This window comes from Delphinapterus leucas, chromosome 20 (genome assembly GCF_059928025.1).
Source record: "Delphinapterus leucas isolate spDelLeu-1000000601 "Yukka" chromosome 20, BTC_Dleu_Yukka2, whole genome shotgun sequence".
NCBI classification, from domain to species: domain Eukaryota; kingdom Metazoa; phylum Chordata; class Mammalia; order Artiodactyla; family Monodontidae; genus Delphinapterus; species Delphinapterus leucas.
In genome coordinates this window covers 1286261-1303826 of record NC_143148.1, presented here as the reverse complement: position 1 = coordinate 1303826, position 17566 = coordinate 1286261, and the positions used below count along the sequence as shown (strand labels likewise).

Here is a 17566-nt window from a genome sequence, read left to right as displayed (position 1 = left end):
GACGTCAGATTCAGAAAGGAATTGAATACATGTGAGGATATGGAGTAAGATATATTAAGTAGATGAAAGTGTTGCTCAACGAAGTGGACACAGTATTTAACTGTACAGGCAGGAGACATGTTCTCTGTGGGAATCACCGTCAAAGACCCATCTTTGTACTCCTTCCTCAAGGTGTCGCAACATCCTTCTATCTTTCTTATCGCTACACTTTCTGGGGTGTTTATTTTGTCTTTACCAAACATACTCAGACGGAGAGTACACTATTGTTTATTAGCTTCAGTTTCCATTGGCTCCATTATTTGTCTAAATGACTCTGCAATGGTATGTACATTTGGATTAATGGATTTGAGAGCATCTCGAAAGATACTCTTCGACTCTGGGAACACGCTGAGCTTCACAGAGCCTGAAATAACGTCTCCAAACACTTGGGTGATCAGCTACAGATAGTATTCCTCAAACATCTGAGTGCACTCTCTCTAAGAAGAGGCAATGCCCGTCCTCCGTCTCTGGACTTTGGTTGGTTTTCCTAGCGGTAAGTCCTCGCGGTGTAGCTTTGCCTTTTCTCCAAGATGTCAGAGTTGTAACATTCTGGACCTACGCTTGTGGATCTGTGGGAAATGCATTACCCAGACGGATGTGCGATGGGTGGCTGCGAAGATGAGCCAATTAAGGCAAGAGAAGCCGGGTTTTCCTGGGACGCATTAGCGTCAGGGCGGGACTTCCGGCCGCCTCGTTGTGGACGTCATTTTGAATGTGCTTGAGCGTTTTCACAATTCGAAAGCTTCGGTTACCGGTGCTGGGAAGAGGTGACGAGACTGAGAAGGTACCCGCTGCACAGAGGCGGGTCTGAGGCTCGGCGACGCCACCTGGGGGCCCTGCACCAGGCCCGGGAGAGTGACCGCCGTGCCAGCGTCTCTTTTCCTCTCCCGCAGCTCCGGCCCCGCTCCGCCCACAGAGTCCGATGGCGGCGGCAGCGCCGAGGGACCCGCGTCAGGTAAACACTCGTCCTCCGACCACTCACCGCCCTCACCCCACCAGACACTAAAGCCCCCAGTGCGGGGCGCCTGTTCACGTGCCTGCAGCCCAGGCCCCGGTGTCCAGGACGGTGAGGCGGCCGTGGGTGGGGCCCTGTTTCTTCTGACAGTGTGCTGGCGCGTGGCAGAGGGTCACAGGCGGAGGGACCGGGACCGTCACGAGCAGAGGTTTGGAGGTCTGACTGACCAGGGACTGAGGCAATTCTCGATTGTTTCTGCTAGGAACAAGATGCTGCTGCCCAGAGTTAAGCTTGTAGCGTTGCTGCATGAAAAGCTGGCCGTTTATGAGACTTCCCTGGCGGCCCAGTGGTTACGAAAACGTGCTCTCACTGCTAAGGGCGGGTTTTAATCCCCGGTCGGGGAACTAAGATCCCACAAGCCGCATGGTGTGGCCAAAAAAAAAAAAAAGTTAGCCGTTTATTACACAGGTGATATAGGGTTGAATCGCAGGTGGGAAGCGATCTCACCCAGACCAAAATAAGCTTCCTCTGGCTGCAAAGAATAGAACAAATCAGGGGGGTAAGGGAGGAGACAGGAAGCACAGACGGATTAATAGCAATAGCCTAGGTGAGTGTTGATGGACCACAGTGACTGTCTTGGATATGCGAGAAGTGGTTGAACTCTGGATCAATTTTTTGAGAAGGGTCAAACCAAATTGTGGGTGTTGCTGGTGCCAAGAGAAAGGAAGTAGTGAGGGATGACCCTAGGGGTGTTTGTCCTAGTAGACGAAGGGATGGAAGGCCCATCAACTGGATGGGGACGTTAGCAGCAGGTTAATTATTCTTGGGAATGTTATAAGTTTGTTTTGGCGCTGTTAAGAGTCTGAGATGTTTCAGAGAAGAGTGAGTGTAGGCAACAAGTGGGCAGCTGGACAGGCAGGTCTGGAAAACTGGGGAAGGTGTTCAGGAATGGAAACTTTAAAAAGTGATGGCCATTGTGTGGACCAGGGTGGAGCTGTGGATCACATTTAGGAGGGGAGTACAGGTTATAGGGGCCATGGTATTAGTAGGTCAGAAAGACTGGTGTGTGCTGAGGAGTGGTTCTCTGGCTCAGGGCCTGGTTGGTTTGCTGGGCATTGCAAACCCAAGTGAGGTAGAGAAGTGGCAGTGGGAACGGTATGGGAGAGAGTTTGATCTGGCGGGAGGCCGAGGCTTCTATGGGATGAGTGGACGAGTGACGGTTGAGGAGACTTAGGAGTAATTGAGACAAGGAGGCAGTGAGACTGGGTCTGTTGCTTATTTAGTATTACTACTATGTGGCTTCTCCAGAATTTTGTGGTGAGCTTTGACGGGGTCTGGGACGTTTGAGGCTTGCTAGTGGATATGGTCTGCAGCAAATGTCGTCATTTGTGGGTCACTGTGCCTGGCAGGGATGTTTTTAGGACTTTTTTTTTTTTTTTTTAACAGAGGTTGAGTGGAGAGAGAGAGGAGTGTTGTGGCTGCTGAAAGGACAGAACTGGCAGTAAGAAAGTTGAAGACAGTTGAGGGAATATGAAATTCACATGCGGTTCTGGGTGGCTAATACTGAAGCAAAGATTAGAGGCAGTTGGGGAGAGCTTCTAAGCAGCATTTGTGACTTACTCTGGTGTTGGATCCATCAGAGGACTGGGGTTGTACCAAATCTTGTCTGAATTTCTTAAGCCCTCTCTGGATGCCAAGTGCCAAATGTGTGGGTATGTTCAGGGAGAATTCTATGGTGTGGTGCAGGGATGTGGCAGTGCTGTGGAAGCGCAACTCTAGGGTCTGAAATTGTGAGAGAAATATCATCTACAGAATGATGTGCACATGGAGAGGAAGTGTGAGCTGATGGCCCCCAGGCCCTGGTGTTGAGGATTTACAGGTAAAGCATGAGCTTACATTTGGCTATGTCTCAATTCCCACAATTTGAGAGATTCCAGGGGAATTGCTTAGCTGGAGGGACGGGATATTACCGGCCAAGCCCAGAGCTTAGATGGCATCTGGGTGCAACCCCACTGCCAGTTACTGCTGAGGGCTGAACACAGTGATAAAATGGGATGATGAAGAGAGAGCAGGCATCAGTGGCACCAGGGCCTGGTAACTCCTCTGAGGTGGGGAGCTCCAGTGGAGGATGGGAGTGGCATAGGTGTGTGGGGAGATGTGTTGTGATTTCTCAGAGAATGTGCAAGCTTTCATCTGTCCCCTTTGTGACAGGTTGGTGTGACCTTTGAAGACATTGCCGTGTACTTCTCCTGGGAGGAATGGAGACTCCTTGATGAGGCTCAGATACGCCTGTACCTTGATGTGATGCTGGAGAACTACGCACTTATATCCTCACTGGGTAAGACCCTCACCCTCCCCAGTGACCTGGGCTAGGGTCGGTATTCTGCCTCACCGCCCCCAGAAGGTGCTCTGTGCTGCATGTGGTGTAGGCACTGCTTGCTTCCCCAGTGTTCTGGGTAGTTGTGGTAGTTAAGGCTGGGGTGTTTGCACTACCCTCTTTTCTCCCCTACAGCCCTAATTCCTGCTGTACCAAACCCTCATAGGGAAGGATTTGAGGTCAGTAGTCTTGCAGTAAGGCTAATGGATGCAGCTTGCTTGCCCTTTCACTGGATGGGTCAGTGTGTCCAGGTCCATGCAGTTTCTGTGGCCACTCCTGTATCTGAAAATTTCTTGTGCCTGCCTGTTTATGGAATTGTAGCCATTGTCATGGTGACTACGTACATGGACTACTATTGAACTCTATCCTATATAGTTCTTTTTGTGATGTTTAGACTTCTTCTATCCATTTCATCCTGCCCCAACTTTATCGAGGTATAATTGACAAAATTTCTGTATTTAATGTATATAACGTGATGATTTGATATACATATATATTATGAAATAATTACCATTGTGAAGTTAATTAACACACCTATCACCTGACATAATTACTTTTCTATGTGTGCGTGTGTGAGAACACCTAGGATCTACACTTTTAGCAAATTTCAAGTGTACAATACAGTGTTAATAAACAACTATAGTGGACTTCCCTGGTGGCACAGTGGTTAAGAATCCACCTGACAATGCAGGGGACCTGGGTTCGAGCCCTGGTCCAGGAAGATCCCATATGCCGTGGAGAACTAAGCCTGTGTGCCACAACTACTGAGCCTGTGCTCTAGAGCCCACAAGCCATAACTACCGAGTCCACATGCTGCAACTACTGAAGCCCATGCTCCACAACAAGAGAAGCCACTGCAATGAGAAGCCCGTGCACTGCGATGAAGAGTAACCCCTGCTCCCTGTAACTAAATCCCACACGCAGCAAGAAGACCCAATGCAGCCAAAATAAATTAATTAATTAATTTAGAAAAAAATTAAAAATAAATAAATAACTATAGTCACTCTGCTACACATTCGATCCTTAGAACTTACTCATAACTGAAAGTGTTTTTGACCAACATCTCCCCATTTCTTTAACCCTCAATATCTGGCATTCTGCTTTATGTTTCTCTAAGTTTTACTTTTTTTAAGCCTCTCTATATAAGTAATGTACAGTGTTTGTCTTTCTCTCTGTGGCTTATTTCACTTAGCATAATGTTCTCTAGGTTCATCCTTGTTGCAAGTTGCAGTTTTTCCTTTTTCATGGCTGAGTATTTCTGCACACATATGCATGGGAAAGTTGGTGCGTGTGTCTATGTGTATATCATATTTTCTGTATCATTTCGTCCCCTGATGAACACCTTATAATGTTTCCATATCTTGACTCTTCTGAATAATGCTGCAATATTATATATGTATATGTATATATATATATGTACGTGCATGTATTTCATGGAGATACTGGTTTTGTTCCTGTTGGCCATCTGTATGTCTTTTGGAAAGATGTCTATTCAGCTCCTCTGCCCATTTTTTAATTGGGTTGTTTTGGTTTTGTTATTGTTGTTGAGTTGTGTGAGTTCTTTATATATTTTGGATAGTAACCCGTTATTACATATATCACTTGCAGATACCTTCTCCCATTAAATAGGGTGTCTTTTTTTGGGGCGGGGAGTGGGGGGGTGGTTTGCTGCATGGCATGCAGGATCTTAGTTCCCCAACCAAGGATCGAACCCATGCCCCTTGCAGTGGAAAGGCAGTCTTAACCACTGGACTGCCAGGGAAGTCCCAGGATGTCTTTTCATTTTATTGATGGTTTCCTTTGCCGTGCAGAAGCTTTTTGGTTTGATGTAATCCCATTTGTTAATTTTTTCCTTTGTTTCCCTTCCCTGAAGAGACATATCTAGAAAGTTATTGATTGGTAAGACCGATGTCAAAGAGTGTGCTGCTTGTGTTTTCTTCTGGGAGTTTTATGGTTTCAGATATTACATTCAAGCCTTTAATTCTTTTTGAGTTGACTTTTGTGTATGCTGTGAGATAGAGGTCTAGTTTAATTTCTTTGCATGTGACTGTCCAGTTTTCCCAACACCATTTATTGAAGACCTTTCTCCATTGTATGGTTTTTGCTCCTTTATCAATCTTAATTGTCCACATATCTGTGGGTTTATTTTGGGGTTCCCAAATCTGTTTCTTTTGATCTATATATATGTTTTTCTGCCAATACCATGCTGTTTTGATTACTGTGGCTTTGTAATATAGTTTGAAATCAGGGGTTGTGATACCTATAGCTTTGTTTGTGTTGTTTGGGGGGTTTTTTTGTTTGTTTTTTGGTGTTTGTTTATTTCTCTGGGCCATGTAGTGTGTCTTGTTGGATCTTGGTTCCTGGACCAGGGATTGAACCCAGGCCACTGCAGTGAAAATGGTGAGTCCTAACCACTGGATTGCCAGGGAATTCCCCTAGCTTTGTTTTTTTTTTTTTTTTTTTTTTGTTGTTGTTGTTTTGTGGTACATGGGTCTCTCACTGTTGTGGCCTCTCCTGTTGCAGAGCACAGGCTCCAGACGCGCAGGCTCAGCGGCCATGGCTCACAGGCCCAGCCACTCTGTGGCATGTGGGATCTTCCTGGACCGGGGCATGAATCTGTGTCCCCTGCATCGGCAGGTGGACTCTCAACCACTGCACCACCAGGGAAGCCCTGTTTTTGTTTTTTTTTTAATCTCAGGTTGCTTTGGCTATTTGTGATCTTTTGTGGTTTTATATAAATTGTAGAATTTTTTGTTTTATTTCTGTGAAAAATGTCATTGGGATTTCAATAGGGATTGCATTCAATCTGAGATTTCTTTAGGTAATATGGACATTTTATTTTATTTATTTTTATAAATTTATTTTTTATGGGATTTCAATAGGGTTTGCATTCAATCTGTAAATTGCTTTAGGTAATATGGACATTTTATTTTATTTAGTGTTTTTTTTTAATTTTTTTTTCATTTTCACTGTGTTGGGTCTTCACTGCTCACGGGCTTTCTCTAGTTGCAGCAATCGGAGGCTACTCTTCATTTCAGTATGTGGGCTTCTCATTGCAGTGGCTTCTCTTGCTGCAGAGCACAGGCTCTAGGTGTGTGGGCTTCAGTAGTTGCGGCATGTGGGCTCAGTAATTGTGGCTCACAGGCTCTAGAGCACAGGCTCAGTAGTTGTGGTTCACGGCCTTAGTTGCTCCACGGCATGTGGGATCTTCCCGGACCAGGGATCGAACCTCTGTTCCCTGCAGTGGCAGGCGGATTCTCAACCACTGCACCACCAGGGAAGCCCCTATTTAGTTTTTATAAATTTATTATTTATTTATTATTATTATAATTATTTTGGCTGCGTTGTGTCTTCTTGCTGCATGCAGGCTTTCTCTACTTGCGGCGATTGGGGCTACTTTTCATTGCTGTGCATGGGCTTCTTATTGTGTTGGCTTCTCTTGTTGCGGAGCACAGGCTCTAGGCGTGTGGGCTTCAGTAGTTGTGGCGTGCGGGCTCAGTAGTTGTGGCTCACGAGCTCTAGAGCACAGGCTCAGTAGTTGTGGCACACTGGCTTAGTTGCTCTGTGGCAAGTGGGATCTTCCTGGACCAAGGCTCAAACCCATGTCCCCTGCATTGGCAGGTGGAGTCTTAACCACTGTGCCACCAGGGAAGTCCCAATATGGACTTTTTTTTTTAAGGGTAGATTTATTTATTTATTTAGGCTGCGCCAGGTCTTAGTTTTGGCATGCGGACTCTTAGTTGCGGCATGCATGTGGGATCTAGTTCCCCGACCAGGGATCGAACCCAGGCCCCCTGCATTGGAAGTTCAAAGTCTTACCCACTGGACCCCCAGGGAAGTCCCTAATATGGACATTTTAACAATGTTAATTCATCCAATCAATGAGCGTTAAATATCTTTCCATTTGTTTAAAAAGATTTCTTTTACAATCTTTCAATAATGTCTTATAGTTTTCATTGTACGGGTCTTTATCCGTAGTTAAGTTTATACCTATGTATTTTATTCTTTTTGTTGCCATTTAAGTGAGATTGTTTTCTTAATTCCTTTCTTTTGCTAGCTCATTGCTTGAGTTTAGACATTCAACTGAGTTTTGTATGTTGATTTTGTACTCTGCAACTTTATTTGTTGATTATTTCTAATAGTTTTTTGGTGGAGTCTTTAAAGTTTTCTATGTGTAAAATTATGTTATCTGCAAATAGTGAAAATTTTACATATTCCTTTCCACTTTTAGATGCCTTTTGTTTTTCTTGCCTTACTGCTCTGGCTAGGATTTCCAATACTATGTTGAAGAAGAGTGGAGATAGTGGACATCCTTTTTTTGTTCCTGATTTTAGAGGGATAGCTTTTGACTTTTCACCATTGAGTTTGACGTCAGGTGAAGGGTTTTTCATATATGGCCTTTATTATGTTGAGGTATGTTCCTTCTTTATGCAATTCTTTCAGAGTTTTTAATCATAAATGGGTGATGAATCTTGCCAGATACATTTTCTGTATCTATTGAGATGATCATACAGTTTTAATCCTTCATTTTGTTAATGTGATGTATCACATTGATTGATTTGTAGATGTCGAACCATCCTTGCATCCCTGGAATAATCATGCTGTACAATCCTTTTAATGTTGTATTTAGTTTGCTAATACTTTGTTCAGTATTTTTGCATCTGTGTTCATCAGAGATGTCCTATTATTTTCTTTTTTTGTGTTGTCTTTGTCTGTTTTTGGTATCAGGTGATGTTAGCCTAGTAAAATGAGTTAGGAAGCATTCCTTTTTCTTCAGTATTTTAGAAGAGTTTGAAAAGGATAGGTATTTAATCTTCTTTGAGTGTTTGGTAGACGTCAACTGTGAAGCCAAGATTTTTATTTTTCTATAAATGCCTACATTAGCTATTTATTTATCTAAATTTCCCTTTTTGAACTGCTTTTGCTGTGTCCCATAAGTTTTGGTACTTTGTGTTTCTGTTTTCATTTGTCTTAAGGTGTTCTTTGGTTTCTTCTGAGACCTATTGTTTTTTCATGATTGTGTTGTTTAATTTACACATATTTGTGAATTTCCTCACTTTCCTCGTGTTACTGAAATCTTGTTTCATACCATTGTGGTCAGCAAAGATACACTGCATTATTTCAGTCTCCTTAAATTTGTTAGATCTGGTTTTATAACCTATAACATATGATTGCTCTAGGGAATGTTCTTTTGTTGTTGTTGTTTGTTTGGGGGTTTTTTATTTTTATTTTTTAGGGAGCATTCTGTGTGCACTTGAGAATGTGTATTCTGCTGCATTTGGATGATATGTTTTGTATATGTCCATTTGATATAAAGTATAGTTCCAGTCCAAAATTTTCTTTTTTTTCTTGTTGAATTTCTGTCTGGATGATCTACCTGTTGTTGAAAGGAGAATATTGAAGTCCCTTATTGTGTTCCTGTCTATTTTTGCCTTCAGATTGGTTAATATTTGATTCATATATTTTTGTGCTCCAATGTTAGTTGCATATACACTTACCATTGTTATAGTCTCTTGATGAATTAACTCCTTTATCATTATATCATGAACCTCTTTGTCTGTTGTGGCAGATTTTCACTTAATGTTCATTTTGTCTGACATAAGTATAGCTACTCTTGCTGGCTTTTGGTTTTCCATTTGCATGAAATGTCTTTATGTTGCCTTCACTTTCAGCCTATGTGTGTCCTTAATGCTGAAGTGAGTCTCTTTGGCAGTGTATGATTGAGTCTTGTTCTTTTATCGATTTGGCTGCTGGGGTATTTTTGTTTTATTTTTTGTTTTTAGCCACACCACATGGCATGTGGAACCTTAGTTCCCCTACCAGGGATCAAACCCACGCCCCTTGCGGTGGAAGCGTGGAGTCTTAACCACTGGACTGCTAAGGAAGTCCTTGCTGCTGTTTTCTTTTTATTTTTAAATTTATTTATTTATTTATTTATTTACAGCTGCATTGGTTCTTCATTGCTGCGCATGGGCTTTCTCTAGTTGTGGCGAGCGGGTGCTACTCTTCATTGCGGTGCACGGGCTTCTCATTGCGGTGGCTTCTCTTATTGCAGAGCATGGGCTCAAGGTGCATGGGCTTCAGTAGTTGCAGCATGTGGGCTCAGTAGTTGTGGCATGCGGGCTCAGTAGTTGTGGCACATGGGCTCAGTGGTTGTAGCTCATTGGCTCTAGAGCACGGCCTCGTTAGTTGTGGTACATGGGTTTAGTTGCTCTGCGGCAAGTGCGATCTTCCTGGACCAGGGCTTGAACCCATGTCCCCTGCATTGGCAGGCGGATTCTTAACCACTGTACCACCAGGTACAGTCCCCTTGCTGCTGTTTTTGAATTGTAGAATTTTGTAAGGACTTACTGTTGCCATCTTGTTAATTGTTTTCTGGCTGTTTTGTAATTGAGACAGATGCACATCTGTGATGAGCTTGACCCTTCCCTATAGTCGACATGTGCTTGACCAGCATTTCTTTCTGTTCAGGTTGCTGCTGTGGAGCAGAGGATGCAGAGGCACCTTTTGAACAGATCGCTTCTCTAGGAATGACACAGGCTAGGACTCCCAAGGCAGCTTTGTGTTCCCAGAAGATGCACCCCTGTGAGATGTGTGGTCCAGTCTTGAGGAATGTTTTCCACTTGGCTGAGGATCAGGAAACACAACACAGCCAGAAACTGTTGAGGTGTGGGGCATGCGTGAAACTGTTTTATTTTAGTGCAAACTTTAAACAGCACCAAAGGCAGCACATGGGAGAGAAAACTCTCCGAAGCAGTGTGGATGAGGCCTTGTTTGTGAAGAGCTGCAGGTTCCATGTGTCACAGAAGCCATTTACCTGTAGGGAGTTTGAAAAGGACTTCCTGACTATTGTGGGACATCTGCAGCAACAGGCCTCTTGTACTGTCAAGAAGCCAAACACAATCACCCAGTGCGGGTCAACTTCACAAGGCAGGAGAGGTCATCACACCTGGGGAGAATGCAAGAAAGCCCTCAGCCCCAAACACACACTTGTTCAGGACCAGTGGGTCCACACTGGAAGACCTTGTTTTGTGTGCGGTGAGTGTGGGAAAACATTCAGGTACAAATCCTCATTTGTTGTACACCAGAGAGTCCACGCTGGAGAAAGGCTTCATGTGTGTGGTGAATCTGGAAAAACCTTTAGGCAGAGCTCAACCGTCAGTCAACATCAAAGCATTCATTCTGCGGCAAGGCAGTACAAGTGCAGCAAATGTGGGAAATCCTTACCCTACAAATCTATCCTCATTTTTCCCCACACATGGCACAATGGAGAAAACAGTTACGTGTGCAGTGAATGTTCGAAATCTTTTACCTCTAGCTCAGCCCTCACTTATCATCAGAGATCTCACACAGGAGAAAGGCCTTATGAGTGTAGTGACTGTGGGAAATCTTTTATCTCTAGGCCTGCCCTCAGATACCATCAGAGATCTCACACAGGAGAAAGGCCTTATGAGTGCAGTGAATGTGGGAAGTCTTTTACCACTAGCTCTAACCTTCATTATCATCAAAGAGTTCACACTGGAGAAAGGCCTTATGAGTGCAGTGAATGTGGGAAATCTTTTAACAATAGGTGGGTTCTCATTCAACACCAGAGAGTTCACACAGGAGAAAGGCCTTATGAATGTAGTGAGTGTGGGAAGTTGTTTAAATATGGATCCCAATTGAATCAACACCAGAAAGCTCACACTGGTGAAAAGCCTTTTAAGTGCACTGAATGTGGGAAATCTTTTAACAATAGGTGGACACTCATTCAACACTGGAGAGTTCACACAGGAGAAAGGCCTTTCGAGTGCAGTGAATGTGGGAAATCCTTTAATCGGAGAAATAACCTCATTTTACACCAGAGAATTCATACAGGAGAAAGGCCTTATGTGTGCAATGAATGTGGGAAATCTTTTACCTTCAGCTCCAGCCTTCGTTACCATCAGAGAGCTCACACTGGAGAAAGACCTTATGAGTGCAGTGAATGTGGGAAATCTTTTATCTCTAGGTCTGACCTCCATTATCATCAGAGAGTTCATTCTGGAGAAAGACCTTATGAGTGTAGCGAATGTGGGAAATCCTTTATCCAAAGAAATAACCTCATAATACACCAGAGAATTCACACAGGAGAAAGGCCTTATGAGTGCAGTGAATGTGGTAAATCTTTTACCTGTAGTTCCACTCTCCATTATCATCAGAGGGTTCACACTGGAGAAAGGCCTTATGTGTGCAGTGCATGTGGGAAGTCTTTTATTACCACTTCCAAACTGCGTTGTCATCAGAGAGGTCACAGTGGAGAAAGGCCTTAAGAGTGCAGTGAACGTGGGAAACCTTTTACAGTATGTCTTATACGAACTAACAAGTTCTGTTCCGCGAGTGAGTATGTAAGTCCAGTTTGTTCTTAAGTTCAACAGAGTTAGCCTAGGTACCCAACTAACACAATGGGCTATATAGTACTGTACTGTAATAGGTTTATAATACTTTTTGCACAAATAGTACATAAAAAACAAACAAAAAATAAAACGTTTTTAATCATACTTTACAGTACCTTGAAAAGTACAATAGTACCAGCTCCATCACCGTTGCTTTTTTTTTTTTAAATCAAAAAAAGGAAACAATTCAATTTAAAGAAAGAAACCCAGAAATTGTCTGAAAAAAGAGTGGGGCAAATGAACTCCTGAAAAAGTTCTGCATCTTGGTGATCACATTTATTGGAAGGGTTGGAGAAAATTAAACTGCCATTTAGCCTAAGAATTTGTGAGTTATCTGAAAATCAACTTATTTCAAGAGTGGAAGAATTCTTGGTTTTTTCTTAATATCAAACTGTACACCAGTTTCTCTTTTGAATATCTTCTACATTTAAAGAGGCAATTATACAAAATCTCATTTTCTACACAGGATAAATTCTTTGTTTCAGCTAACTCTCAATGGCAGGGCAACTAGGACAACACCATCTCCCCGGAAAAAGAGCATTGGAATATTCCATTTTGTTGATTTATATATTTCTTCATATGTTTGTTCATCAATTTCTATAGTTGTCACAGTTTCTTCCACATCTCCCAATATCATATTTTAATGTAACCTGCCTCAAAGCTCTGTGTTGTTTCTCATTTTCACTCATCCAGGCTGAGCCTGATGAGATCCAGGAGCTCTTCTACAGTGTTCGTAGTTTGTTACTGGCCCACATCGTCCAAAATCTTTCACATCACCTCTGCTTTTATGCTTGTTTCTGGACATCCTGGGCTTGAAATAAAGATACTGTACTACTCTATACAGTACTGTACAGTAAGTACGCAAAAGCACAAGCACTTGTAGAGGATACACACATGTTAAAATGTACACCAGACACATGAACTAACTCATGTGATTGGACATGAGAACGCATGTTCTCATTTTGAAAGCTCACTACTTGAAGGTTCGTATGTAGGGGACTTACTGTATAGGAAAATGTAACCTCTTTCAATACCAGAGAGTTCACACTACACAATGGCATAGATGGGCAGGAAATGTGCAGTTTCAGTGGTCAGTATAAGGGCACTGGAGGAAACTATCTGAGGATCCATCTGTCTGAATTGACTCTCATACATCTGAGCATGCACAGTGGGGAGAATCCCCAGTTATGTGGGAAGGCCATTTTATCTCTACCGGCCAGCAGGCCTACAAAGTGTGCATCAGTCACCAACCCAGTTTGCTCAGGGAAGCTGACTCTGTCCCCCACTGCGTTGGCCAAGTTAGGAGTCACCTGAGCCCTAGGGAAGATTTCCCTCCTCTTTGATTACCTTGGGCATGGACCTGACCCAATGTTGTTCCATAGAACATCATTTGAGTTTTCTGGCAGCATTCAAGCAAAGACTACAATTTTCAGGGACATGTTGGTGTCACGTGATACTTGTGATGTGTCTTTCCAGCTTGCAAGTCACACACTCTAGAACTCTTGGCCACATATTGCCCTGGCTTGAATAATAGCTAAGGCCTTTAAGTCCTCATTAATTTGGGGAGTTCTATTCTGGTGTAGGGTAGTTTATAAACTAGTACAAATTTGTGCTCTACAGGCATGAATGGGAGAAGAAGTTTTTATGGGTCTCACGCTGTGCCTGAGGAGGGACAGCATGATGGCAGAAAACAACTTGACAATTTTTACCAAATTTGCATTGCTGCATAGAGCCTCCTAGGAAAGACTGCTGGGCTTTCTCTTCCTCATTTGAGGCCTGTATCCTATGTTTTTTATGAGCCTTGGGTGACTCTAAGGAGGGGGACATGTGAGAATCTTAACAGTGCTTCTGAGAGCCACATGATTTTTTTCTCTTACTCAAGGTAGATATCACAGGGTATCCCAGCACTGTTGAGGGGATATTTTCCCCAGGTCTACAAAGATCCACATTCCCTGATGGCCACAAGTCACTGGGCTAGTCTCACTGGTTATAAGACTGTTGGTTCCAAGGGAAACCGTAATAGGTACGGAAACTCTACTTTAGTAGGTAGCGGAGGAGTCTGCAGCCAGCTAGATGAAATGCTCCTCTTCTAAAAGTGTAGCCAGAAATGTTTCTGTGACCGCAGGATCTGTGTGTATACAAATCTCGGGACCTCTAGGCATGCTTATCTTGTGTAGCTGAGGACATTGTCAGAGAAATTAATCAGGTTTTGTGGATTGCTGTAGCCTCTCGGTGATGTTAACCTCAAGGCCCTTACTGCGCAGGGAAGAAAAAAGAGAAAAGGGGATTCATATTCTGAGGATGTGGCTCTCTTGACCAATGCAGCACTCCTCTTGACTTGGGTGGAGACGTTCATTGCTCCCTATATTTGCTGCTACTGAGACAAGACTGGCCTTCCAGAGGGCATGAGGAGAGAGATGCTGGAGTCAATACAGCATTGCCCAACCTATTTCCCATAAAGAGTGGGACATAGATATTTTTCTTCTTTTTTATCTTGAGCTAATTTTTAAAGCTTTATAAAGATATAATTTACATGTACTCAACAGCTTATATTTAAAGTGTACAGTTTGATAGGTTTTGACATAGGTATGAACCTCTGAAAACATCATCCTATTCCTGATAATGACCATATCTGTCATTTACTTCATGTCTTTTTATAATCTCTTCTTACCTCCTTTCCAGCTTCTCCAGGTAACCATTGGTTTACTTTCCCTTACAATAGATAACCTTTGCATCTTCTTGTATTTATATGCTTGGAAAAATAAGCTGTTTATTTTTTTCTGATTTCCTTCATGCTTTGTAATTACTTTGAGATATGGGTAGCTCATCTCTCTCTTTTTTTTCTGAGTAATATTCTTATCCTTGGATATACCACTGTTGATTTACTTATCCATCTCTTTGTGGGTGTTTAGGTTATTTCTAGGTTGTGACTATTGGAAATAAACCTGTTACAAACATTTGTGTCAGTTTATATGGATGTGTGTCTCTTTGATCTTGTATCAGTAACTTAAGGTGGAGTGTCTGAGTCACAGGGTAGATCTAAAGTGACTGTACTTTTTTTTGCATATTAACCAGCAGTATGTTAGAGAGTTCCATTTCTTTCACATCCCTGCCAGTGCTTGATATGGTTAATTTTTATGTCAGCCCTTTTCATAAGTGTATAGTGTTATCTCAGTGTGGTTTTAATTTCAGTTTTCTAATGATTCATGATTTTGAGCATTTTGCAGGTCTTTGCCACCTCTATGTATGTATGTGTATATATATATTAACAAATATATATGTATATACATATATTTGTGTGTGTGTGTGCTGTTTCAGTTCTTATTTGCTTTTTTTTTTTAAATATGCATTATGGCTGTTTCCCTTTTCATTTACAAATAAGACATCAAAACAACAAAGACATATGTGGAATTTTACTCATTCTTAAATGAAGTGAGCAATATTTGCCATACAGAATAATTGTTTTTAATACAGGTAGGATATACCTGTATTAAGGTAGGATTTTTCCTCAAATTTTCTGTGTTGTGCAAAATGTCATGACCACAAATCCCACACATATTTAAGATCAGTATGTATTATTAACATAATCTCCACCACTTAAGTCCAGGCATTCAGTAATACATTAAATGTAGTCCTGCTTTGTAGTATTTCCCAATGTGTATTTGTAGTATTTGGAATGTGATCAGAGAAGGAACTGAAAAATTCTACTCAAGGTCCCCCAGGTTTTTTGATGGAAAACTAAACTTAGCATGTGCAGGAGGAGACTTTACAAGGCCAGGCAGACAATAGCTGCGGGGGCTGTGGGCTGGTTGGAGGCTCAGACGCCTCCGAGACATAATTCTGACTGGCCAGCGGGGAGGTATGTCCCTGAACACACTGGGGTGTCAGTGGAAACCCTAGTTGGCCTCACCTTGTTAGTGACAAGGTATCAGAGCAGTCACACTATCCTGAGTTGCCTCCTCTGACCCCACCGGTTACCTTGCAAGGGATTCTCACCCTCTGAACTCTCCAAAGTTCTTTTCATCTCTACCTTTCTGTAATTGTTGACTGTTTATTTCCAACTGTGTTTACCTTCTATGGGTCTCACCACCTACTTGGATACTATTTCAGACACCTGCACCCCAGGACCACACTCTAGATGCAGGGCCACTGCCTACCTTCACGGTTTAGGCAGTGTTTCATAAATACTGGGGCTGGGAGTGTGCAGGGCAGGGGTCTAAGGCATGCTTTCTCTGCTCTACACCTTAAGAAGGACCTGGTTACATCTTTTCCTCCAAGATGCACATGTGTCAAGTCAGCGGGGACACCTGTGATCTGAGGTTGCATCTCTAAAGAGAGGGAGGAGGAGTACAGGTGTGGTGGTGATGGAGGACCACAGCAGGGAGAACCAGACCCACAATGCTGGGTGGGAAGGCTGGGACAGTGCAGGGACCAAAGGAGACACCTAATATTTGTCTGCCCCATGTGGAGACTCAGGAAGGACCCACTGGGCTTAATCCCTGCTTCTCCCTCTAGAAGCTAATCGCCTAAGGCAGTGTCCTGCCCAGAGTTCTGGTAGATCTGCCCCTGGAGTCCCCTGAGGGATGCAGCAGAGTTCATGGAGATCCACAGGCTCCCCACCCTGCCCAGGAGCACCCCACCGTCCACCGCTCGTGCATCTGGTAGGGACACTTAGCCGTCCATATCCACAGCTTGGGCGCACCTTGGTGACAGCATGCAAAAGATGGGATTCTGACTCTGAGGTGGAAAAGCAGGACTCAGTCTTTGAGTCAAAAATCTCATATTTGGGGACTTCCCTGATGGTGCGGTGGTTAAGAATCCACCTGCCAATGCAGGGGACACGGGTTTGAGCCCTAGTCCGGGAAGATACCACAGCCGTGGAGCAATTAAGCCCGTTGAGAAACTAAGCTCTACTGAGCCTGCGCTCTAGAGCCTGCAAGCCACAACTACTGAGCCTGCATGCCACAACTACTGAAGCCTGCACGCCTAGAGCCCATGCTCCACGAGAAGCCACCGCAATGAGAAACCCGTGCACCACAACGAAGAGTAGCCCCTGCTCGCTGCAACTAGAGAAAGCCCGTATGCAGCAAAGAAGACTCAACGCAGCCGTAAATAAATAAATTTATTTTAAAATCTCATATTTGGTCTCTGGAGCCAACTAGGGACTCACACTCACACTTGATTGGATTATCCAAGATATATTGTTAGGGGAGAAATTAATGTCAGACAAGGAACCACAGAACCAGGAAGTTCAGAGAACACTAAGGAGGATAAATGCTAAAATTCTACGTGTGATATCATTTTCAAATTATAGAAAATCAAAGATAAATCCTGAAAGAAGTCAGGGCAGGGGGACGAGGGAGATCCCTTACCTATAGCAGAACAAAGATAAGAATTAAATTCATCTTCTTAGAAACTGTGCAGGCAAAAAGAGATTGAAGTGAAATAATTGAAGTATTGAAAAAGAAAAAAACCATCAGCCTAGAGTTTTGTTCCTGGCAAAATTATCCTTTGATAGTGCAGGGTAAACAAAGCCTTTCTCAAATAAACAAAAATAGGGAAGTTGTTGCCATTAAATCTGCAACATTAGTCCATTCTGGTTGTTATAATGAAATACCACAAACTGGGTAGTTTATTAAAAAAATAAATAAACATTTATTTCTCACACTTTTGGAGGCTTGGGAAGTCCAAGATCAAGGTGACAGCATGGACGATTCTGTGGTGAGGTCCTGCTTCCTCGTTCATAGCTGACACCTCCTTGCTGTGTGCTCACATGGTAGC

The 17566-nt window shown here is 43.1% G+C and overlaps 1 protein-coding gene and 1 pseudogene across 1 annotated transcript; one reads left to right on the top strand and one right to left on the bottom strand.

The window, feature by feature from the left end:
* The first annotated feature begins 599 nt into the window (after positions 1-599).
* On the top strand, positions 600-15076 carry LOC111170041 (uncharacterized). The gene is made up of 3 exons (XM_022564841.3): positions 600-994; positions 3206-3332; positions 9843-15076. The coding sequence occupies exons 1-3, from the start codon at positions 962-964 to the stop codon at positions 11660-11662; spliced, it is 1980 nt and encodes a 659-aa protein (XP_022420549.1). The 5' UTR covers positions 600-961; the 3' UTR covers positions 11663-15076.
* On the bottom strand, positions 11990-13141 carry LOC111170081 (U6 snRNA-associated Sm-like protein LSm3 pseudogene; annotated as a pseudogene).
* Positions 15077-17566: the final 2490 nt, after the last annotated feature.

Coding starts and splice junctions, on each gene's coding strand:
- LOC111170041 (XM_022564841.3), top strand. CDS start 962: ATGGCGGCGGCAGCGCCGAGGGACCCGCGTCAG. Junction 995..3,205: donor CGCCGAGGGACCCGCGTCAG/GTAAACACTCGT, acceptor CCTTTGTGACAG/GTTGGTGTGACCTTTGAAGA. Junction 3,333..9,842: donor CGCACTTATATCCTCACTGG/GTAAGACCCTCA, acceptor CTTTCTGTTCAG/GTTGCTGCTGTGGAGCAGAG.